The sequence below is a fragment of the Morone saxatilis genome, unplaced genomic scaffold (assembly GCF_004916995.1).
Source record: "Morone saxatilis isolate NCDOM2014 unplaced genomic scaffold, NCSU_SB_2.0 Contig15, whole genome shotgun sequence".
Taxonomy (NCBI): Eukaryota; Metazoa; Chordata; class Actinopteri; family Moronidae; genus Morone; species Morone saxatilis.
Window position 1 is genome coordinate 17,644,005 of NW_023339707.1, and position 25,202 is coordinate 17,669,206.

A 25,202-nucleotide genomic window follows, 5' to 3' on the forward strand; every position below is an offset into this window, starting at 1 on the left:
TGAGATGAGATGACCCTTTGGTGTTCTGCTTGTATTGCTATTCATGTTGAGAACCTTCTTATAACTCAACAGTACAGGGAGTTTCAGAGTTCTCGTGGTGACAGCTGGCTATATTGCTGTGCACAGCAGGCAACGTGTTTGTTTGAAACTATACTGGACTTCATTTCGATGAAGGCTTTTGTTCACAGTTGCTATAGATTTATACTTTTCAGCAGTTCATGAATCCACATAAAAACACTCACATGCCAACAAGAAAATGCATTGAGCCACAGCAAGTGAATCACAACTGAGCATGTACAAAAGTAAAGAGGAAGATGGAAAACCCAGAAATCTAAAAACTGAAAATATAATCTTTCCTTTGCAACACTAGCAGCATGGCATTGTTGGTTGGTCCACCACTTTGGTCCAAACTGAAATATCTAAATTTAAATGTACTTTATTTGCTCTTTCATTACCATTCAAAGTACACAGAGAGATTCAGGTGAACTACTGAATACTGAAAACCCATCCTCACACAATATTGAGTCGCTATGAATAAACCAAACTGAAGTGAAAATGAAATAAAAAAAGCATAAAACTAAAACTACAGTATAGTAACCCCAGATGACATGTACACATTAATACAGAAACCACACACATACAGTACATGGTCATTAATCCTCTTACATCCCATCAGCGTATTAAATCAAATATCTACTGGCATTATGTCATATGCTGTTGTGTGCGTGATATCAATACAAGATCAGTGTCTGGAGTGAATGAACATCACTGTACGGCTCTCATTGTGATTGCTCTTTCCCTTACTCTCAGAGAAAGTATATCTTTGGTTCTTGTGTGTTTAATAAAAGAAAAGACAAGGAGAAACATTTGCAGACAAAAACTCACGAAACTCAGTATCTTGTTGGACAGCGTGGTACTGCATGAATCACAACGTCTTGTTTATTGATGATATGCTTGACTGCTTTTTCCACTGTGCACAATCCATGTTTAAAACACTCAATGTTGAGTCCGCTCACTTACAGTACGACAAGAATGAATTCTGGAGCATAAAAAGAGGGACAGGGGCTAAGATTTCATAGCACAGTACATAAATATGAGTGAGTTTACATGCACAAAGAGATCCAATGACAAGTTTTTTTTTTTGCTACTTTTGCTTAAAGGCTGGGGCTTATAGGAGCAGGGTATGGGGGCCAAGGCAGAATAAACAGTTTTACAGTACAGTACTTGGTTTTCATCACATCACCAAAGAGAGAGAAGCAGGCAAACGGTTGCTTTGCTGAGAGAGAGAAAGAACTACATGGAGAGGATTTATTGAGTATGTGTACAAGTGGAGATATTGAGGGACTGAACCTGCAGCACAGGGTCAGAGTTGAGGCCACATGATCCCATTCTGGCTGCGTACTCTCATCTGGACGAGTCACAATAATGAATGAGAGGAAATGTGGTGGATCAGACTCAGATTAGAGGTCTCAGACTGTACAGACAATGATGGTAGGAAGTTATTACCAATATAGCAGAGAGAAGTTTGAGGAGAAAGTCTGTAAGATGGGAGCTAACAGTGGGAGCATCAGGTGGCCAGCCACAAGCGTACACATCTCTGTGTCTTTTTAAGTTAAAATGTCTTTTTTTCTTTGTTTCCTTACATCGCACTATAGTATACATACTGTACAATACCCACTGAACTGCCACTGTCTCTCCAGCAGGAGGGAAGAGAACAGAGAGGTGCAGGCGCAGGTTTCTTACACTAACATTCAATACTTAATAAACACAGGAGGGGACTCGCACTCAAAACACACACATTCGCACAAATGGAGAGACGGACACATAAGATTTAATGCTTCACAACACAGTCTCATAATGTACAAGAAACTTCATCTTTAAAAAAAAAAAAAAAAAAATCATACAGGAAATTTCTTCAGCTATATTACAAATAAAAGATTTAGTCCTCTCCGGCTGTTGAAAAGACAGAGAAATAAAATATCCTAACCACACATACATACAGTGGCGTTGGTGGCTTGATAGCATAGTCCTTCTTGTTTGTGTGTGTTCGAGACAGACAGAAAGATTTATAGAGAAGAAGAAATAGCTGTGTGGTCATGAGGATAAGATTGAAGTGGCATAGGAAGGATTGAGTGGTCCTTTCAAAGGGGGAAAAAAACAAAAAGTGCCAAGGTAAAGTGAATTCAAGTAATGTGTGCTCTATACACAGGAGAGAGAGGAGGGAGCGAGTCCTATGGCTCCAACATGGCCACTACTGGCTCTTCCTGTGTTCAGTCAGGCTCGCTGATGCATCTGTGGGCGTTTCTCCGCGGGCAGCCTTGGAGAGGATGTCCACCCACTTGGCCTGAAGTTCTGCATCTTGGGCACTTAAGAGCAAAGTTTGCTGGGTGTGACTGAGCCGCAGCGCGTGCTTGACCTCCGACTTCTCGCTTGCCGATGACGGTACCATGCTGACCTCGAACCCAGGGAGAGGCACTGGCCGCGCCCCCTTGGAGTCCTACAAAAATGAGTGAGTGAAAAGTCAATTAGGAGAAATCAAATAGCATGCAAAATTTGGTTTCTCTTCAATAAGCATTATTTTGAGGGAAGATGAAACACATTGTCAGTCTAGTGACAGCTTGTCTCTTCAGTTGCAGGAGAATATATCCAAAAGGCATGTATAGTAAATCCCCTCTCCCCTCCCCTCCCCTTCTTTCTTTCTGTATAATCAGGAAATACTCGTCCGACTCCCATTAATCCTAATCTTTGGAATGGCAGCTTTCTGCTGTGGGATTGGGATATTAGTCTTGGAAATTAAACCGGGGTAGGCTTTAACAGGCTGACTTCCCTTCTGTGCCATCCGCTGTGAAAGACAAGAGAATCACAGTCTGTAGCAAAAAGCTGTCCAAACATGATTGCTTTGGGAACCTCTTTATTTTAAGCAATCATGTAAAACCACTGGTTATATGCATCATCTTGGGATGTTCTGAGCAGATTTATTGCTAAACACAGAGCTAAGATTTCAACGAACTACTGTAAAGGAAAATACTTGCTTCCTCTGGTCAGTGCAAACTAAAACCTAGTCACACAGTGGAGCAGCGTCACCGAGAGCAGCTATACCTGAGGTCAGATTCAGGACAACCAAATCCTCCTGGCCCAAATCTACAGAGCACAGACAGTGCACAGACAGCCTGGCACAGGCAGGATCGGATAGATCTGATTTAAACTGATGTGCACAGGCGCCGCTACACTGTACAGATGTCCTGCTTCAAAAGGAGGAAGCAGGCAGAACGTATAGAAAGGCCAGACAGTGACAGAAGCACACTCTGTGACCATGTGGGGAAGTCGTTAAATGTTTATTGTCTTTTATGTGTACAAAACTTAAAAGGGGAACCACATGTACTACCACCTATTGTATGTATTGTAAGTGATTGTGAGTAAAAGAAATAAAATCAGGATCTGAATCATGACACATGAACATGAAACATGAAAGTGTGTGCTGAACTCTTACCTGTCCACTGCTCTGCAAGTACAGCACCAGTGGCTCAGCCTTGGTCACAGCCACCCACATCTTGGTCAAGCTCTTCCCTTTCTCCTGGACTTGAAGGTGGCCACATAGCAGGCAGTTGTCCCCTGATAGAGATGTCTGTCTCTAAAACATACAATAATATAGAAATATTTAACCTAATATAGACCACCAACCCTATTTTGAAAGGTGTTACATTGTTTATGATCATTATTATGTGGATTAGCTTGTAAGTGAAATCCATTTGCATCATATTTTGGGGATTTGATGAGTAACTGACAGCACAGATCTTCCACTGTTCACCATTACATAACAACAATGTAGGACACAGTGAGATTTGCACATGGACAGGTGCTCAAGCTCCTGTTGCCCCCAGTCTAACCCTTGCGTGGCCTACAGCTCCCCCATGTGGTGACTAATCTCACCACAGATGAGCTTTCCCCCCCCCCCTTGGGAGGTCTGACAACGGCCTGAATGTGTCAGAATCCTGAGACAATTTCAACAACAACACAGAGAACAGTATGATTCCCAGAATAGTTGTCATTCATCCAAAACATCCCAGACAGACAGACAGACAGGTACAAACACCTGAAGCAGCCAGACTGTGGAGTCAGCTGAGACGGCTGGAGATCTGATTATAATATTAGTCATCAAAGACGCATTAGTTGATCTTTCAAAATGCACCGGCAGTAATTCATAAATACACATGTGTATAATGTGTGTTTATGTATTCAACAGAGATGGTGTACTGGACCTAATAAGTACACTACTGTGCTTCCTTCATTCTTTCTGTTGCCAGCAGTGCAGTCTGGCTGCTGAACCCTGGTTGACATTGATTGTTGTGACATTGATGTACTGGGAGACTTGGATCTCATTGGACGGGCATGAAAGACGTAGAAAAATAATCTATTATGCGCATGCTGCTAAATGTTTCTCAGTGTGTGTGTGTGTGTGTGTTCTTGTTTTTGTTTGTTTCACCTCAGGCGCAGCTTTCCTCTTCTGTTCACTAATGCCCGGATTCTCGATGCTGAGGCTGGCTTCGAAACACTCCGGGCACACTCGGCTTGTTTTGTTGTCCAAGGTCTTTGAACACTTCGCACAGATGGCCTGCAGAAGGACAAAGAGAGACGGTGTTGAGAGGCCGCTCAGTTGTTAACAGTTAATTGTCCGAAATAAATTTTCCACTTGTTCCTTTGACTTCTCTCTCCATCCCTTCATTTCTACATCCTATCAAACAGTGCCCAAATTTCTCTTGTTCCATCTGTGCTCACCGCTCCACAGGACTTGCAGTGGTGTTTGCGCTTGGTGAAATTGAAGCTCTCGCTGCAGCCTTTACACGTTTGCTTCTCTTTCTCCTTTTTCCTGGAACTCTTCTGGAAAATATATTAAAAGAAAAACAGTGAATGATGTGTCAAGGTCTTCAGCCTGTTCAGTTTCAGCACAACTGAACCAAAAGGAATGTCTGACTGCTCGTCTTGCTTCATCCTTTGTTTGTCTGACTGCCTGTCTTCCATTTCTCCTTTCTATTAACAAAGACAGACTACAGACACCCACACAGCCACACTATCCTTCTCAAAAAGACAACTATAATGGAGATCATAGGGAGGCGTCCACAGCAGTACAGGCTGTCAGATTGTTATTATAGATACATTGTGGGATGAAGAGTGAAATTCATCTCCTTTTTTATAACAGATAACAGGAGAGCTTTCTGTCCATTTGCAGCAGGCTGGTCAATGAAAACAAAACATTTTTTCCTATTTTAGATTAAAGAAGCAGATGGATCCATTGCTATTGTCAGACCAGCATTATCACCACAATGAGCCTCAATCAATGTACCAGGATAACCACACAGATCTCTGTCACAGCACAAGCACCAAAACACAGAACGGTTCATTAATTTACTTTTAAAATGTTTTGAATCCTTTAAGCCCATTTATTGGTTCATTATGAGTAGGGTTACTCCAAAAAAGAACAGACATTGTTGCAGTTTCAAGCTTTTGGTCCTACTTTAAAGCGTGTACACACCCATGGTTCACCCACACAGGTATTCACTTAATTAACCCAATTACGCCTCTTCTCATGGCGCAGACTGAAATCCGTCAGGCAAAACTTGTGAGGGGGCACGTGGGGGGCAGGAAATATGAGTTATTCCACGTAGAAATGAATGGCAGCCCATTTCGGTCTCCATACGATAGAGAAAAGATAGAGATATTTCATCTCATAAGCAGATATAAACCTTCCCTGAACAGGTCCAAAAAGCTTCTAAGGAAATAGAGTTAGTGAGATGATATCGAGTGCTTTTTAAGTGTTTTGATGTGTATGTGGTGTTGATGTGTGTTGTTCAATAAGCAGGGTACTTGAGTGACATTATCAGCCTAATTGATGCAATTAGCTAGCTGGTATTTATTAGTTGACTCCATCATGAGTCTGTAGGTGCATACAGACTGTGCTTGATGTTCTTCACTCACTTCTTAACTGCCTTGCAACTGCTAAGGCAGAACAACCCTGTATCATACTTCATTCAGTACATGGACTTAATTCCCAGTAAAATATCTGTCCAACTTCAACCTGAGCAGAGCGCTAATCAGCCAGAATAACTGAAAATGCCTGTGCAGGTGTGCAGCCTTTAAAACTATCGTCAGGAGCAGGTAAAAGTGTCAGCTAATAAATATCAGCTAGCTAATTACATCAATTAGTCTGATGATGTCACACGAGTACCCTGCTTATTGAACAACACACATCAACACCACATATACATCAAAAAAACGCTCTACATCATCTCACTAACTATTTCCTTAGAAGCTTTTTGGATCTGTTGAGGGAAGGTTTATATCTGTTTATGAGATTAGATATCTTTATCATTTCTCTATCATAAAAGGTATGAGTGTAGGCTTGTAAAATCAAGTAAATCAAATCTTGAAACTGCAACAATGCCTTTTTTGGAATAACTGCTCTTATATACACCCAAAAGTTGTTGTTTTTCCTCTACAAGAAGAAACTAACTCTGTAATTACAGGAAATGCAGTCTTTTAGCAGCTTAGAAAATCTTTGGGTAACAGAAAATTAAGGAGGAAATGGAACGAAAATGCCACAAGCTGTTAATTATAAACTAAAAATCCATCTGAGTACATTAAAAAAAAGGGTGCTCACATTGCAAATTGTATTTTCAAATCAGATTTGAAATTAACATGAAAATTAAAAATCTGATAAATTCACACATTTTATATTCATTAAATAAACCACAAGATAAAGAGCCTTACGGGCAAAATTAGATTACCAACCTGACTTCAGGTTCATCATGTGGCAACTGTTTGTGGTCATTTTATTAATTGTAATTGAGTTTGGTAATACAGTGTGCACAATTAAAGGACACTATAAACCAAATTTACAGGGACCTTAAGATGACAACTGCATTATTACAAATCCAAAGGCACTTACTTTTAGAGTTAAGTTTATATGGCATTTACACATGCATATTTCTAAATAAATTTGTGCTTAATTAAATTACAAACTAATTACTAACTAAGACATTCCCAATACATGGAAATAGGGGAGTCAATAGGGACACACAGCTGATTTCTGCCCCGGGTTCCTCTAGGGGTTAAATGGTACTACATTTCTGAAATGAGATCCCCAGAGACATAATCACTTGCTTATAATAATTTATAATCTAATACCAACACACTGTGTAAACCATATATATATATTAAAAATAATATCTTACCCTTTCATGCAGTCTTTCACCATCTGAGTCGATGGATGTATTGCTCCAAGGCCCCTGAGGAAAAGTATATAACATATTGAGCACCAACATCTTCTGCATGCAGTCAAATATCTCCACCACTAGGTGTCAGTCAGCAACTTCTGATATAATCCCTGTGTCAAATTACATTTGGCCAGCATCCAGCTCCAGCCAGCCCAAAGTGGGTCAAAGCAGATCCATAAGGGTTTTGTATACACTTTGACTTGGGCTTTCCCTATTAGGTCATAAGAGAGTTCTGAGAGAAGAGACTCACTGACGCTACATGTGCAACTGTCAGGGATGAAAAGAAAGAGCTTCTTTATGCCTGTGTTTTGTGTGTATGATACTACCACATCCATAGATGGAGAGCTGTTCAGGCAGACAAAGACCAGACTATGACGAACTTGTAGCCTCCCATGATTCATTGCACAGAATGACACCACTAATTGACTGATCAATAAACTGACTGATGGAGGGAGAGTGAGACTGACCGGTGATTCAGGCACGTGGTCATCTTCCCGGGAAAAGGAGCTGTTGAAAGCTTTGTTGAACGTTTCACTGTTTTGTTTGTGCCGTTCGATTGTGGCCAGGATCACCTGAGAGTCAGAAGAGATTCAGAGAACAGGGGAGGAGGGATGGAGAGATCACAGAGAAAAGTAAGGGGAAAAACAAAAAACGAGATGGATTATTGATCGATCAGATGCATTCATTCTTTTCGTTAAGCATGATGTCAAAGTGTCTCATCTTATGTAAATGGTCTTCCGACCACTCAAAGCGCTTTAGACTGTCATATAAACCCATTAATACACATTCACACACTGAAGGCAAGGGCCATCACAAACAGAAACTAATTCATTCAATATCAATTCATTCAGGCTCAGTATCTTGCTCAAGGACACTTTGGCATGCAGCGGGAGGAGCCCGGGATTGAACCAGCAACCTTCTGGATGAACTACACTACACCTACTACAGAATCTGTTTACTTAGCTTAAAAGAATTAGAGTGCAACAACAACGATATTACAGCTCCAAAAGCATCATGGTCCCTCTGCTACAGACTCAAGGCCATTTTGAGTCTAGTGAGTAAAGAAGTGAGTCCTTCTCTCTACGAAATCTTTTAATTTCACATTTAACCGTCCTCCACTTTTCTGAATGCCCCTCTATCTATCTATCACTCTCATGCTTACATACAGACTAAAAACACACAAAACTCTCCAAACCCCCCCTCTGTAATACACCCACACGCTCTTCCAGCCTGCAAAATGTTTTAATCAGCTTTACTCTGCTGTAATGGGCTAAATGAGCAATAATGAGGGGCTGTATTAGAGAATATAATTCCCAAACACACTGAATGAGTGAATGGGGAGGAAATCTTTGCTAATTCCATTCTCTAATAAAACAGAAGTACCAAAGGCCCAGGCTGCCTGTGTGCACGAGAGACAGACGCTGTGTGTCCATATGTGCGTGGGTGTACTACTATATGCGAGCATGTGTGTGATCCTTGCCTGAATCCAGTCTTCTTTCTCCTCAGCTGTCCTGTAAAGCAAATAAAAGATCACAGGATTATTTTTTTAACTTAACGAAAAATACAAGCAAGTAGACAGCAAGTCGACATTGGAATGTACGGATCCTCAAAGTGTTCAAAAGACATTATGAAATACATAATCATAACCCAAGTTCACTGGCTTGGTAGATAGCATGTGCAGCTTTGTAAAGGTAAGTAAAAGAGAGATGAGTTACTGTATGTATTTATTTATATTGATAGCTAAGAAGAGCTAACTGGCTAGCTTGCTGCACATGCTACATACATACCATGCCAGCTAACTAGCTAAGCAGGTTTGTGAGCTCGGGGTATTGCTTATCAGCTGCAGTGTTGGAATTTTAAATGTGCTTCTCAGAGAAAGACTGAAGAGCAAAAACACACAGTAGATTATCTAGACAACAGGAGCTAGCTAGTTAGCTAGTTTATAGTTGGTGTACATGTTAGGTAGCAGGGGGGCAAGTGATTGGCTGAAAGGTGACTGGTGATAGCAACATTTTGTCATGAAAATTATAAAAAACAAAATGTGACAAATTAAAAAGTGTCAACAATCTGTGTTTAAGAAAAAAACAACAAAACATTTTAAAATAATTAGTTGATAAGTTAATAATTAGTTTGAATAATTCCTTACATTATTTGATTATACATATGTCTTTATCAAAATGTTTTAGTTACATATTTATTATTATTAAACCTTTATTTAATCAGGAAAGGTCCCATTGAGATTAAAATCTCTTTTTCAAGGGAGTCCTGGCATTTAATATTAAACACTTTGGGGATTCCTTAGAAATGAGCTGCATTTTATACAGTAGCAGCACATTTTCTGTAGTTTTTCTCTGGCAATTGATAAAAATGTCTTTACCTGGCTTGCAGCTCCAGTGAACGCTGCTTGCCGATGATGGCAAACGTGTGAGGAAGGTTCTGCTTCACATTCTCCTGCACCTGAGGTCAAGAAACAGAGGCCATTTGCACCCAATAGAACTAATAAATAAAAGGCTGGAGGAGAAAACACAAGACAATGATACAAAATAAGCACCTCCATGCCAGCGATGTCAATCCTCTCTCTGACACTGAACTTCTGTCCCATCAGTCTGAGTTTAGGCACGCAGTATAGCACCATATTGTTGAACTAGAACAGAAACCATCACATTATCACATTATTACAAAAATCTTGCAGCAGTGTGACATTACTCTAATTTAACAATCCAGCCCTCTCACCAAGTAGAGGTATCGGTCTTGTGCTGTTCCGTTTTTGGCTGACATCTTCTTAATATGTCCTTCTTTGATGAGCTCATTGGCTGGGTTAACTATGTCCTCTTCTCCTCCAAGCCTCTCATAAACCTCCAGCAGCTTGTGCATCTTCTCCTAGAAACATTAGGCAACAGAAGGATGTGGAAATCAGAAGCAGAAAAGACAAGAAGACATTTGAGAGTGAGAAGACAGATGGAGCTATAAGCCAAGCTCCAGCAGAGGGGGTTATTTTGTTATCTCATTCATTCACAGGATTTACAGTAAGGCATAAAGCAGGTATTATATTTCTCTATTGATTCATAAATGCATTTGCCCACTTAAGTTGTTTTGAAGGTTTTGAGAAATATGAGTAACATGGCCAGACAGAGGAAATAGATGAAGAGGGTGAGTGTTAAAAAGTCAGTAAGGCTTCCTAGAGCTGTGAAACTCGAGGCAGGAAACTGCAACTTCCTGTCTGTACAAATTCATCTTGTTCACTCTCTCAGACAAACTTGCAAGGTTGCTGAGACAGTACAGCATCAGCAACTCTTTGATTGGGTAATACATTGGCTGTTTTTTTATAAAACTCAATGAGACCCAAAGAAACCCCAGAAGAAGTAAGTAAAGTGTTGTCTTACCATTTTCCTGATTGCTGCATTGGAATGGTTAGCTGCAGTAGAGATAAGCTCCAGTGCCTCTGTAACAAGCATTCACATATACAAATATAAGCATGATAGCATAAAACACACATTTAACAACAATAAAATGTTTGAATAAAACAGGTCTTTGGATTATCAAAGTCAAACTGTAGACTGGTATAGCTCAAGTAACATCTCACTGGAAAAATCACACTAGCTACAAATTTAACAAGATCAAATGCTGTCTCAACATTAAATACACTGTATGCATTAGGCTGGCTTTAAGCTAGCAGAGCCATGCCTGGGAGCACCTGAGTCAGCCATCTTAATCATGGCCTACATAAACAGAAGTGACACACAGGCAGGAGAAATGAGGCCAAAACCACTGGGATGAACTGCTTTTCAACTGGAGTGGATGAGAGAAAACCCATAGACTCCAAACAGCACAGTGTGGTGAAGTTAATGAACAGGTTAATGGACACAGGGATGTGGGAGGACATCAGATCATGTAAAATGTAATTTTACATGATGCACTGATGTACACCAGGCAGTAGATGAAAATACACAGAGCACTATCTAAAGCATCAGGGTGAAATTAAGTAATTTTTTTAAGTCAACAAGAGGCACTGCTGAATGTCCTGCTATCATCTCCATAATAAATTAAAATAACTGGTTGTCTTAATGAGGGCACTTATCTCCACACAACATAAGAACTATTTATCTTAAAGATAAACTCCTAATTTCATTTGATTGTGGTGTACATATAATAACAGAGATTATTGTTGCTGTATAATGTTAATAGGGTGTATGAGTGTATTGAGTCTGCTTGGATTTCTGGTAGGAGCCAGGCAAAAAAAGAGGGTCTACAAACCCTTTAAAGCTAAGAGGTTATAGCAGTTTTAAGAAAATCAGGTTCTGTAATTTTATCTACTCTGTATATGATCTTGAACATGTGTGATATTTAGTTTCTGTATTGTTTCAGGTGTGTAAAAAATATAATCTAGTACTGTAGACTACAAATCCAAAAATGTGATAATATGCATCTTGGAGCCAAACCATCAATCGTAGTAACTTGTAGGCAACATCTCATCAACTGGCTCCCTAACAGTAAAAGTGGAGCAGCAAGGAACAATATCCACAGGGGGTTAGCGATCTAAAGCAAGATGTGAATTTGAATGTCCGGCTCCTTCCAGGGGGTGTTGCAGTGAAAACAGATAATTCCTACTTCTACTCTTGCCCTTGTACAGTCATGGAGCCACATAACTCGGGATAGCCACAAATGCTCATTTGTGCATTATCAACTTGAGTGGACGTGTCTTAGCCTCACCAGCGCTCTTTGGAATGTGAATCTACATCGGTTCACCTCCTTTCAGGTCTTTTTATTGACCTTTCTGTGTTTGTGCCACCTCTAATTATTGCATCACTTTTAGCTCAATGGCAGCCCTTCTATTTGCAAGTTCAGACATTTGCTCTTTATCTTCATGAGGGCACCGCCATCCCAACATTTCTCATTCTTATATTTACTTTAACACAGAAAATTAATGACTTGTAAAACCAGATACAAGTCAAATCAGTCCACCGAATTGTTTTTGACAGACACACACCTATGATACCATGATATACAGGCAACATAACAACAACTTTGGTGATCAAAACAACTAAAAGTGAAAGTTCAAATTAAATGACATGAGGTGAAGTAGAAGTAAACCACGTTGACAGGAAGATCACAATTTGTAGCTGGAAGATTTGTCTGCAACCTGCAGTAGGTCAGTGGTGACTGACAGTGTGTGTGTTGCAGTAAAAATAGTGTGTTTAATATCTCACTCTCTGTGTCTTTTCGGTCCAGAGCATCATCAGGCAGCTTCTTCAGGTAATCTTTCAGCAACAGCTCATAGCGAGGAATCCTTTGGACCGGCTCCAGCATGTGGTGCTGCAACGTCAGGTTCCCACACACATCTTGTTTCTGATGGTTCAAGCACAAAAACAAAAATTTGAACTGATAAATCGTGAAAACAGTTTTTTGTAATGTCGAGTTCAGAGACATGTCCCTCTAAAGTAGGATATTTATACTAGTAATAAACAATCATAGTCTAGTGCATTTGCAGTGCAGTTAATGGGAAATTTTGTCAAATCATTTTTGAATTATACAGCTTATTAATAAACAAACAGTGGAGGAGGTATCCAATTAGGAGACGCATACAAACACAGGACACCTACCTGTATATTCTGGACGACACTCTTGAACTGCGAAGACCGCTGTGTCCAGGTGTTGACCAAGTCCATGGCTCGGTCAAAGTTTTTCACATACTCTCCATACATCTTCATGAACGGAGCCAGTTTCTGGAGGATGTCTCCAATACGGGGGTTGGTGTCCCTACAGCAGACAGAACAAACGGATTAATGCAAAGGTGAATTCACAAAACCTTCTGAGGACCAAAAAAATAAATAAAAAATACAGGAAGATAACTTTTATTATATTTTACAAAAGATATGTATTTAGTTATGAACAGATCATTAAACAGATAATTCAAGTACAGTCATTTATACTTTTTATTTTAGTATTTTTTAACTTTCAGCTAGCTTTCAGATTAGATTAATTTAAAGTTCATCTTGTCAGTGTTTTTTGTTTTTTTGTCTCATGATATGATGCTACAAGTTACAAGTTAGATTAGGAGGAAAATCCTCAAAACCTGCTGGGAGGAAAGATCTCTGTACTGTTTCCAATTTAGTGAAGTGAAGATGGTAATTAAAGGTTTGCTTTGGCTGATTTAATTACATCTTTTCTCCTGACACATGAATTAACTTTTGAGACCAACAAAAGTTGTAATATCATGTAAGATTGGACACATAGATGTCTTTATGTCAAGTAGGAAATAAATTAAAGTTCATAAATTTTTATACTAATCTCAAGAACATTGTACAAATGAATCCTTCTTATGAACTCTCTTCCTACTGTGCACTTTTCTGACTTGCTGTGTGGATGGCTGTAGTGTAGTAGTGTGTGTATGTTTGTGTGTACCAATTTTGGAGTCTTTCTATCTGAGCCAATAAATTTTAATGAGTTCCAGAAAATAATGTGAGGGGAATCATTTTGTGACAGGTGATTTCCCTAAACAAAGCTCTCTAGAGGAGTCATTATCTACCAAGGGTGGCTGATGTTGGCACAATAACACACACTGGAGGTAAATTTCCTGCTGACTGTGAACAAAGATAGAAAATGCCTTCATTCTGGAAGTCTGACACACACAAAAACCACACGACCCAGCAACCCGACACCACTGAAAACCTGACAATAATGTCCTCAACTGCCGCCCAGCTGTCTGAGTTTTACAGCCAACACCAACGGCCAAACTGACCACTACTGGGCCAAACCACCTCCACAACGACATCACACTGATGCTTTCGGAAAGCCGTTGAACTGTTTATTTCTCACCATTCTCCAGTAATGCGTGTCTTGAGCTCAGGGAGCAGGAACTTGTCATGGAAGCAGTAGATAGAGGAGATGTTGGAGAAGATCCCTGTAATGACTTCCTGAGGGATTCCAGCCTCTGTGAGCTTAGTGCAAAATACCTGTAGAGAAAGAAAACACATATGTATACAAAACCTCATGCAACTGTTTCCAAAACCTTCAAATGTGGCTCCATTCATGGAGCAGGAATGTAAACATAGACAGAGAAATGTCCATGTTGTTGTTTAATCACACAAACATTCAATTTTTCCAGCAGCTAGATATGAGATGACTTAAACTTAACTGCTCATGTGCCTTAAAATGGATAAACTATACAGTTTTAATAGTAAAACAACTGTTAACATTTATAACTGACATATTAAAAATTATTTCATGACTCCGGGCAAATCACTGATAATACAGTACATCAGGACCAAGCCTGTCTCCTAGAAATTACTTTTGTACTAAATTGCTTTTATAATTACGTTGTGGTGACAACATGATACCTGTCTGGATTATGTTAGGTTTTTTTTAAAACACTACATTTAAGTAATGCTGTTGAGTAGCAAGGAGGTAATTGAGGTGGATAGCAGGCGTATAAAGTGCATGACTATCACATCACAGTCCAGGGTTCATGTCCAGTCTGCACTGGTTAAGGTTAGTGAAAGATTGTGATGTCAGTTAAATGTTAATCAAAATGTTATGTCTCAAGTTCCTGCTGACTTTTCAATAATGCTGTGGGTACTTCTACTGAATAGTATTGCAAAATTGGCTGGAAACATCAAATATGTTCAGTATCAACATTTCTGTGACTTGCCAGGTAAGTTAATTAACAACATTTCCTTATTATGGTAATAGAAAATTTGTTATACATTCCATTTCCGTCAAAATGTATTTGCAGTTGCAAATTGGTTGTATATAAACATAATTTTCTAGGAGACAGGGCTGATTAGGGCTACAACAAATGCATTGTTTTATTGAAACAAATGACTTCTTCTATTCTGTTATTTAGTCAAATTTAGAAAAAAGTGCCCACAATTACCCAAAGCCCAAGGAGATGTCTACCAATAGCTTGTTTTGTCTGACCGACAGTCCAAAACCAATAGATTTGCCAGGGATTATAATAATATAAAACTATGAAAAGCAGCAAACTGTCAGATTTCAGAAGCTGGAACCAGCAAATGTTTGGCATGTCTGCTTGATAAATGACTTAAAGAGATACTCCACCAAAATGAGTATACTAGTCATGATTAGCTCTACTTAGCATATGAAAACTGTTGTATTACGTCCTCCAGGAAAGGAGGCTGTAATGAAAGATGCTATGGGTTGCATTGTGGGAAATGTAGGATCAAGTGTTTTTGGAGCTTGACCCATACCAGGAACTAAAAGGTCAGGATATCTTAGCCTCTGTTTTCTCTTTTGAGTCCCACGACTTTATGGAAGTGCAATACTAAATCAACGGAGAACCCATTTAAATGTTTCATTCATTATCAAAATTATAAGTGACTAATTTTCTGTCCACTGACTAATAGAATCGTTTGAGCACTATAACAAGTTAGTGTTAAATATAATCTTTTAATGTTCAGGTTCAGCTTTGAAATCAAACATAATGGTGTGTCGTAACTCCAGTGATAGCCACAAGTATCACTTCCATCATCCTTTGCTTCCCTGTCAGTCACAGCAACTGACTGGCACTATTGTTTCCATGGATACCACCAGTGTCGTGTGAAAGTGGTGAGACAAAAACAGGAAGTTAACTTTTGAGTGTTCTCTCCCTTCAGTAGCAAATCAACCATAGCTGTTCTGTGATAGGGCAGCGGTGCATCTCCCCTACCACATGAGCTTAACAAAGAGGAAGAAGACTGAACCACCAGGAGTCAATTCTCATCACATGCATAGAAAAAAAAATAACACAACAACCCGTTTACAAACATAACGGATGAAAAGAGCCAACAGAGCAGAGTACAGGAGGAAGTAATGATGACTTGTGATAGTAAAGAAGATGTGATCGGGGTCTAAAGCATCATGGGGATGGGAGATGGCATTTATAAGATGATAAAATGCCTCATGACGAAATGACTGTTGATAATAAAGTAATTGTTAAATAATTTTTAAGCAAAAATTACAAAAACAACTTGGTCCAGCTGCTGAAATGTTATTAGTTTTCAATGACAGTAAGCTGAATATGTTTGGGTATGGATGGTTGATCAGCTCAAACAAGGAATCTGAATATGTCAACTTGTGCTCTAGGAAATTCTAAATTGTGTTATTGATTATTTCATGATATTTTATGTTATATATTTTATATATATATATATATATATATATTACTTCAAGAAAGTTCCTTGATTCTTTATAAACGGGAGGCTACACCAACACCTCCAATGACAACCACCACAATTTAATCTCACATCCTTTATCAGTAGGGATTAATACAAAAGTAAAAATGAAAAGAACCAGATGAAGTGCTGCTTCAAACTGTTTATAGTGCTATTTTAATATATGGTGCAGAATAAACATAGAGTTGAATAGTAAAATAGACTTTTAGTCATATTTTTGAATTTGACTGTACAGAAAAAAAAATAATAATCCATCAGCTACAGCCAGGTCACATCATTGAGCCCAGACTGTTTTTTTTAAAGAGCTTTCTAATTATAAACCCAGCTGAGAGTCAGGAAACACACATCTTTAATCCACAGGATTTACATACTAGTAGCTAAAGAGCACTATGAGGGCATGACACTGCAACACACACACACACACACACACACACACACACGATATGTGCTGCTTTACAGACACACAGTTTGTGCAATTGCTCAGGTTTGTGGTGACAAAGCTGTATTTATGCTGCACATGTATAAATATAAAACACATGTACAGACACACACACACACACACACAGATTCTCACATGATCGTGCTTACACTGCTCTGAGTAATCCAGTCAACAGAGGAAGGGTTGTTGTCCAGTGGATCGCAGTGCCAATTTTAATCCAGCTCAGCCCTGATCTTAATCACTAAGACCTCTGGCACATTTAGGAGATTGAAATTTGGACCAGAGGCATCTAAACACACTGCCACACTCACAAACACAGTGAATACAGAGGCACAATGTTACCTGGTCGAGGAGGTTGAGTCTTTTGACGTAGGCCTCTTCAGTGTGGAGAAGCTCTTTGGCGATGTTTAGAAGCTTTTGAGCCTCTGAGCACTGAGGGAAACAGACAAGCACCATGGATTACATCTGAGGCATTCAAAGAGAATATAAACATGTTAACAGACATAATTTTACTCAGAAAACCCTTCTATTTCTTCAGCATTTGAGTTTTTAGCATCCAGAGTTCAAGGGTTGTCTCCTATTTGTTGGGGCCAAAGAACACACACGGCACTTTATGTTTTAAAAAATTATAGCGACAACTTATTCTTTGAAGAAAAAACAACAACAATAATATATAACTATAATAACACAAAGCACTAATAGGTTTAAAAGAGTATTTCACGTCCATGGTTCTGAAATCAACACATTCACCACAGTTAACCACAACGCTTTCCTCCTTGACCTTTATACTACCTTTTGTAGCAGAATCTACCAAATTATTTTGGTTTGTTATGCTGAACTTACACACACACAATACACAATACACACAACTCTCGCTGTAAAAATAATCACTAGCTTGTTTAGTGCAATGTTTTGTCACTCAATATATTTTGTTCAGCTGTGCGTTTGCTGTCCCAAATCCAATTATGGACATATTTGCGCAAAGCATCACTTCTTATTAGTCGAATGCTATAGCATTTGCTTTGTTGTTAGTGTGACAATGAATCCTCATTAGGTAGAAGGCTGCCTGCCCTCCCTATTTTACACAAAGGCTTAAAGAGGTCATGGTGCACCTTAAAGTAGACAAACTGAGGTCACTTTAAATGGGTCACCCAGATAATAAAACTAATTGCTAATGTAATTCTTGAGTAGACATTTTGACCTCAATCTATTTTGAGTTCCACCAACTAATACAGTTTTTATAATATATTTATAATATCTTTATTATTGTTGTAATTTTATTTGATATAATAAGCTATATCAGGCTTTGTCTACATAGACAATACTAGGTAATAGGTAGGCTCAGCTAATGGTTCGTTTTGTCTTTTTTTGACAAAACCAACACTTGACACTAACGGAAACTAGAAAATACCTGCATCCTTTTAATACTTATGGCTGAGGCAGCATCCGGAGAAGAAAACTGTTAACTGACATTCACAAAGCTCTAATTTAGTTCAGATCAGCTGTGGTAACCTATGAAACTGATATGACACATTATATGGTGAAAATTAAGACCTGTCTCTTTCTTTCCTCTCGTTATGACTTGTTAAAAAGCTGAGATGATATAAAAAATGTATGACTAAACTTAAGCAATGATGTTGCTTGAAAAGTTCATCCCATAGACACAGATAAACACACAGTGTCACGAAACATTTAGGCTATTGCAACAATGTGGGTTTCACAACAGCTGTCTCCCACACAAATACACACGCACACTCTTGCTTTCTTATACACAAATACTATTTACATGTACAGCAGAGTGGGGGGGATAAAACTTTCACTACAGATTATGTACTTTATGAAAATCTAGCATTGCCAGCTATTACCATGCTAACAGTGGAACTCAAAACTTTCATTGTGTGCATAGTGGATGGTACACAAAGAAAAAAAAAGTTCAGTCTCTTATTCACATCACTGAAAAACCACATCCTGTAACAAGGTTGTCATTATATAGCCATCAACATGTCAGCTGTAGTGTCACACACATTAATGTGGACACATATACAGAAAGACTCTTATGCATAACCACACACCCTTCCTCTGTGTTGGGATCAGGAAGCACTGGAGAGCGGAGATACCTTTCCCCCCTGTGGGTGTGGGCTGTCAGCAGAGGCCGCATGTTTGTGTTTGTGTGACAGTCGTGTGAACTTTGGGTGTGTATCACAGTGTTAAAGCAGTACTGAGAAAGACATGAAAAAAACCATGCAACCAACCTGCAAAATTACGTTACTGCAGACTAAAACTCTGCTCTGAGTCAACTCCTCTGTCATGTTGTTTTTAAAATCTCTCTAAAACACTGACAGCACATACAGGCCTCCAGGAAGACTAAGTGCACTGTTCGAGGTAGCAGTGTTATTTACAATCAAACAGACAAACTGAAGGACAAGAGAAAACTGAAACTTTAGCTCAGCTGTGGGGAGATATCTGTCTCTGGTCTCTTATCTAGCAGCCATCACAAGCTCCTGTTACAGCTTTTGGGCAGGTATCTTTCTTTTTATGTAACAACAGAGCTGCTTTTAGATACAAGTCAGTCACTTGTGACCGGCAAACTGAAGCTGTAACAGTGTCTAACATTTCATGCAGAAGTATTCTTTGAAATTGTTCACTCAGGCTAAGATAATAATAGACACAAGCTACTTTTTCCACTGCATGAAAGACAGTCTGACTGTCTGAAGTGAAGCTTTGAAACTTGCGGCATGTGCTCAAATTAAACATGCCGTGAAAATTCCTGAAAAGTATGATGTAACATGAAATATAAATTAAAAAGGGAGGGTTATACGGCTGGGACTGGGAGACATTAATGACCACCTCAGGATTAAATTATAGTCGTTCAGGTTTATGGTTATGACTTGATGAAGCTTAAGCATGCGAGGTACTCACTTTGTGCGCCTCTGAGTGTGCATCAGTCAGATACCCAGTCTGTGTGTCTGTCAGAGAGTGTATTTCTCCACTGCTCCCCTCATCCAAGTCACTGTCCTCATCCTGCGTTGAGTCTCGCTTGTTGCCCAGGGTAACGCAGCAGGACACACTCTCCGTTTCAGTGACGCTATCGTAATGATCCTCCTCGTCGATGGCGTCCTCGTTCGGGAACACTTCCCCATCTGCAGCGCAGGACGGGCTGTCGATGCCACTATCCCGGTTGGGGATCTTCCCGTTCTGCTCTGAGGAGTCTGGATTGTCCAGGAGCTCGTGGGAGGAGCCTTCCTCCCGCTCCACGTCGACAAGGCAACCAACGCCATGTGTGATGTCAACCTCGGCACAGTCGTCCAGTGGGGCATCATCTGAGCCATCGATGTGCACAGAGGCCAAATGGGAAAGTTCAGACACCTCGTCAGTCTGTTCGGAGGTGCCAAGTGCAAGTTTGTCCACAGGGGAAGAGTCTCCTGCAACCTTCACCGAGGTGTCCTGGCCGCCGGAGGAAGTGATGTCAGACGCAGTGTCCATTCTCAGACACAGATGCAGCTGGGACCTTGGGAGCACCCCCAGGATGGGGACCCTGGGAAAATAACAAATGAAAAACATGGTCACACCTGCTTTAATAAGGGGTGTGCAAGCTCGATCATATTCAAATGAAGAATGAATGAACTTTTTTACTGGAAAAATAATGAAGCAAAGGGAGTTTTTGAGGTTTTATCACCAGGTGATAAAATTCAACCAGATCAGAAGTTAACATTATGAAATTTCCCTTGTACGCTGGCGCACATCCACACATGACAGAGCAAAATATGACTGACGAGCAAGTCAAGCAAGGTTTTTGACAAATTTCCTCCTGAAGGCCTTACCTTGAATTTTCGAACCTCTCAATGAGCAGCCCCACCTTCTGGGCCTCTCTCTGTGGCTGTGCACCCACAGCGGGAGGGGTTAGACTGGGCTTTGGTTTAGGTGGAGGAGGGGGTGCTGGCAGAGGCCTGGAGGGCGCTGGAGGGATCCTCTTAGGTTTCTTGTCTTGCCCAAGGGCGAGCAGGTGCGCAGGTTTAGGGGGCACTACAGATGCAGAAATGTAGACGAAGCAACAACAGCAGAGCAGGAGAGAAGCATTAACAAAAACGATCAAGTAACGTGTATAAATCCGAGTGAAAAAACCTCCATGGCTGAGTCCATGCGTGAAGCCTGCTTGTATCCTTGTCAAAAAAAATAAAAAAATACTCGAGACGAAAGTCCAATGGGAAGATAATACAACGTAGAAACATACAGTAGTGATGCAGAGCGAGACCAACACTGAGCTTCAGCTTTCTACCAACTTCCTTATTTCAGAACAGGATGCTGAGAAGAGTGTGTGTGTTTGTAACACGCCGCGGTTCCAGTTAGATTTAAAAAAAAATGCACAGACAGGCAAATGACTAAGCTGTCTTTAAAATGCACACTGCACTCATGCATGTCTGCACACTATGGGCTCACAACTTCACAGTTAACTCTGTTAATTTGCATCTTTTTCATTTTCGGAAACCTAAAAGTCTTAAAACAGGAAATGTGATTATATGTTACAGTTGTTCATTTGAGCACTTCCTCTGTGCCTGTGTGTGTCACTTTAAAAAAAAGAGAGGTTGAGTATACTTTTCTTTATAAATATGTAATGGTAAACTATGTGCAAATGACAGGACTGGTCCCATTTCTCTTGAGAATGAAAGTGAGGTGTTTAGCATTAAGGGTAAATCTGGGTTAGCTTCACTGTTGTTTTTACTCCACATTTTTTAATATACTGCTGTATTTTTAAACCTATAAATAGGTTTTTGGTGGATAATAAATAATAAAATGTTATATTGCTACACTGAGAAATACTGCATTAAGAAAAGTCTCTGCTCTTAAACCAACTTAATTTGAATAACCAACAATTAAAGACAACCCTAAAGTTTAATTATATAAAATGCTGGAAAGCAAACAAGTTGTAACCATTTTTTTTAAACTGTCAATCACAGATTAATCTTCAGTGCATAAACTACTAATCTGATCAAGAATGGCTGACCAAAGTCATATGCAAATTGAGTCTAAGAAAGAACTGTAATCTGATCATACATTTAAAAAATGAGTAATAAAGGGACACACAAACATGCCGTCACAAGTTCCTTTAGTCACGTAATTGGGCCGTCACAGGCTTCAACATTTCCTGACCAGAGGAGCTTTTCCGGGAACCTTTTATTTCCTACTAAACAGAATACTTTCATTTTCATTTTTAAAAGCCTATTTATATTATTATTGGTAGTTTATTTTTAAATATTTGTATATACATCTTTTTTTTTTAAAACACTTATTTATACTGTTTTGTCATCCTGAAAGAGTAGGTAAAATTGTACAAACACTGGCCAGAAACTATCTGGATGCAGCCCTGGACATGGTAATGGAATTTAAAATCAGTACAAAAAATTAAATCAATTAGTAGAGAAACATAATGAATGCAGATGCTTCCATACAGGGCATGAGGGGCCACTGAGTGGTTTGGTTAGCATGAAAATGATGTGAATCATATGTTATGGCTAAAGCTGAAAAGAATGTTTGAATAATTGTCAACCATTTTGACATTAAATTTTGTGTTTCAAGCAAAAATATCAACTATATTAGTCAAATTAATAGTCGAGTTAATATATGTCAAATATTCTCTGGTTCCAGCTCCTCCAATACCAGGATTTATGCTTTTATACATTTTAATATCATCGTAAAATAAAAATCTTTGGGTTTTCGACTGTTGATTAAACAAAACTACTGATTTCAATATGTCTCTTGGACTGTGGGATTTTTTTTCATTGACATTTATGGAGAAAATAATAGTCAAATAGGTTGTTTTTTACTTTAATTTGTCACCCAACTTTATATGTTAAGATGCTAATGCTACTAGCAAAATAATTAGGATGATCATTCTTGCTATAATCCTCCAGCAAACTTCGAACAGTGGTGAGCCACTTAAATATTGAGGCCAAGTCTGTGGTGTAATGTCCTACAATGTTTCTCAGTAACTCCCAAAACATAACACATGTTGTTCATATTTAGAATTCTTCAAATGATGCCCGAACATAAACACTTGGGAGCCGCTGACCTGCTTTACACCAGCAACTCTTGCAGAGTTGACCTACTGAGCATCTGTGAGTGACAGAGTGAGGCTGGACAGCTGACACGTACCATGTTATAGAAGAGTGTTTGTCAGAGCAGAATGAATGACAGCTCAGTAACAGGGGTCTGATCTTGCTGCTCCTTTCAATTACAATGACAGCCCTGATGTCAAAACTGGCCTTGAAGCAGCTACACTGTGTAAATATTTTACCTTGAGGTTTCTGTGCGGTTGGCGGTCTTGGTGAGGTGGAGGGCTGGGGCCGGGGTTTGATGGCAGGCCTCTCGTGACATGGTCTGGGGGTCGGACCTTTCTTTACCAGCCGCGGAGAACACAGGTAGTCGACTGATCCGCACTGGTATTGCAGAGAGGAGGCAGGGAGGTCTGGAGAGAAGAGACATGAAGAAAGACTATATCAGGTATTGATCAGTGTAATGAGATTTATCTAAACACACATCCGCAACGCAGCCTAATCCTGCTACAGTGATGCAGTGGTGTGCAGTGATAGTACTGTAGGTGGATGACCTTGAGCTCAGCGTGTGTTTCAGGGTGTCGCCCTCGGACAGAGAGCAGGGGGACCAGAGAGGAGAAGAGTATCTCTGCAGCATCGATTCTGTCACCAGGCCTGAGGCAGCACACAGAGGGCTGCAGAGGCTGCATATTGGTGCCTGTCACGCTCTCTTATGGGCCTGTGTCTGATTGACTACATGATCTAATCTTCTCTGAACACTGTCTGTAAATAGACTGCGAGTGTGCGAGAGTGAAAGTAGCTTGATAAGGTAGAATTGTGTGTGAGCCACGTCAAAGACACATTTCAGTAAATAGAGTTGTTGATTCTGATTGTGTCCTTTTGGAACATCTGATTTTGGTTTGATGTGTCTGACATTTACTATCTTTTCCTTTCTACTGATTTATACCTTGAAATACACATTCTGAAGAAGCAGATTGTTTTTAAGTATGAGGCTATTCTATATTTTGGTTTTTATCAACAAATCCCATGAAAAGACCAAAACCAACTTCAAGCTAAGCTCATTTGCTCCTACTAAAGACATAAATCATAACAGAACTTCCAATAATATATTTTTTTTGCCGCCATCTGGGGGGCAACAGGAACAAGTTGTGAACACAACACACTGACATAGCATCGGCATTTAAATAGATATGATCAACTTGTTAGCAACATTAACATTTATTTACTGTTGTGTTTCTGGCCACCTGGTGAAGTCCAACTTACTCTCTCTCAGTTTTGTGTCTACCAAATTCTGAGGGCAATTTTGGCTGTTTAGCTTTAGCCAGAGAGCTAAACAATGAACAAACAATTCGTCACTACATGCAATTCTTCATTTTACATAATCACATGACCCCCCGAGTGTGGTACATTGATGGTACATTGATGAGTCTGAATGACTTCTGGACACCAATGGCAAAGAATAAGAAATATCTTATAGGCTTTAGCTACACAGGTAATTATCGTTAGCGGGATCAATTCATTGTTAGTTTTGGTCTTTTCGTGGGATTTGTTAAATAATATTATTATAGTATTAATGCTTAACCAATATTTTACATTCCCATGCACCCACAAGTTGCACAAGTCACAACTGACATAACATAACATACATCCAGACAAGGAAAAAGAAATGCAGGATAGAAGTAACAATATGAATGTGGCAGTAGCCTTACAGTCAGGTGCAGACACAAGACCTTTGAAGTCCAGCCAAGGGAAAAGAAAGCAAGCTTTTGTAACAATCACAATGCTTTGTGAGTTGGTGTGTGTCTGTGTGTGTGTGCGTGTGTGTGTGTGTCTGCTCTTGTCTACTGTAAGTGCCCTTGAACCACTCATTGTGGATACCGTGTCTGCCTGTGTTTTTGGCAGTTTTAGTTGTTATGTTATGTGTCTGTCTATTAGAACAAATGTCCCTCAGTAGATAATGTTAATAACCATGCAAACTACAGCCATACATCTCTGTTCCTTTAGGCTCATGGATTCAATCTAGTTACCCCAACTCTTTCTCAACTGGATTACAGCCCGAAATTGCACTGAGACCCCACTATAGAGCCCTGGCACATCTAATTTGGTGTTTTTCAGTCGTGCTGCAGGCAGTGGAAGAAGATAAATTAGTCAGTAATGAGTCTTGTTACGCTGTCTGCCCCATGTGGCACACTGCAGGCATTCCCACCACTCTGCACCACCGCGGAATAAGAGCAGGCAGGGGGAAAAGATGAGGCTTTCTCAACTCTTTTTG

At 39.7% G+C, this 25,202-nt stretch overlaps 1 protein-coding gene across 1 annotated transcript in view; it reads right to left on the minus strand.

The window, feature by feature from the left end:
- Positions 1–885: 885 nt before the first annotated feature.
- Positions 886–25,202, minus strand: part of fgd (faciogenital dysplasia) — a 52,975-nt gene continuing 28,658 nt past the window's right edge. The window contains exons 2-19 of the mRNA XM_035657015.1: positions 23,173–23,343; positions 20,702–20,903; positions 19,800–20,415; positions 17,223–17,312; positions 14,088–14,224; positions 12,872–13,028; positions 12,479–12,617; positions 10,655–10,713; positions 10,005–10,151; positions 9,823–9,915; positions 9,649–9,728; positions 8,752–8,782; positions 7,739–7,843; positions 7,230–7,283; positions 4,777–4,878; positions 4,484–4,612; positions 3,491–3,631; positions 886–2,497 (exon numbers count right to left, since the gene is read on the minus strand). Of these exons, the coding sequence (XP_035512908.1) occupies positions 2,252–2,497; positions 3,491–3,631; positions 4,484–4,612; positions 4,777–4,878; positions 7,230–7,283; positions 7,739–7,843; positions 8,752–8,782; positions 9,649–9,728; positions 9,823–9,915; positions 10,005–10,151; positions 10,655–10,713; positions 12,479–12,617; positions 12,872–13,028; positions 14,088–14,224; positions 17,223–17,312; positions 19,800–20,415; positions 20,702–20,903; positions 23,173–23,343 (2,699 nt within the window). The 3' untranslated portion in view covers positions 886–2,251. The remainder of the gene's footprint in view (positions 2,498–3,490; positions 3,632–4,483; positions 4,613–4,776; positions 4,879–7,229; positions 7,284–7,738; positions 7,844–8,751; positions 8,783–9,648; positions 9,729–9,822; positions 9,916–10,004; positions 10,152–10,654; positions 10,714–12,478; positions 12,618–12,871; positions 13,029–14,087; positions 14,225–17,222; positions 17,313–19,799; positions 20,416–20,701; positions 20,904–23,172; positions 23,344–25,202) is intronic.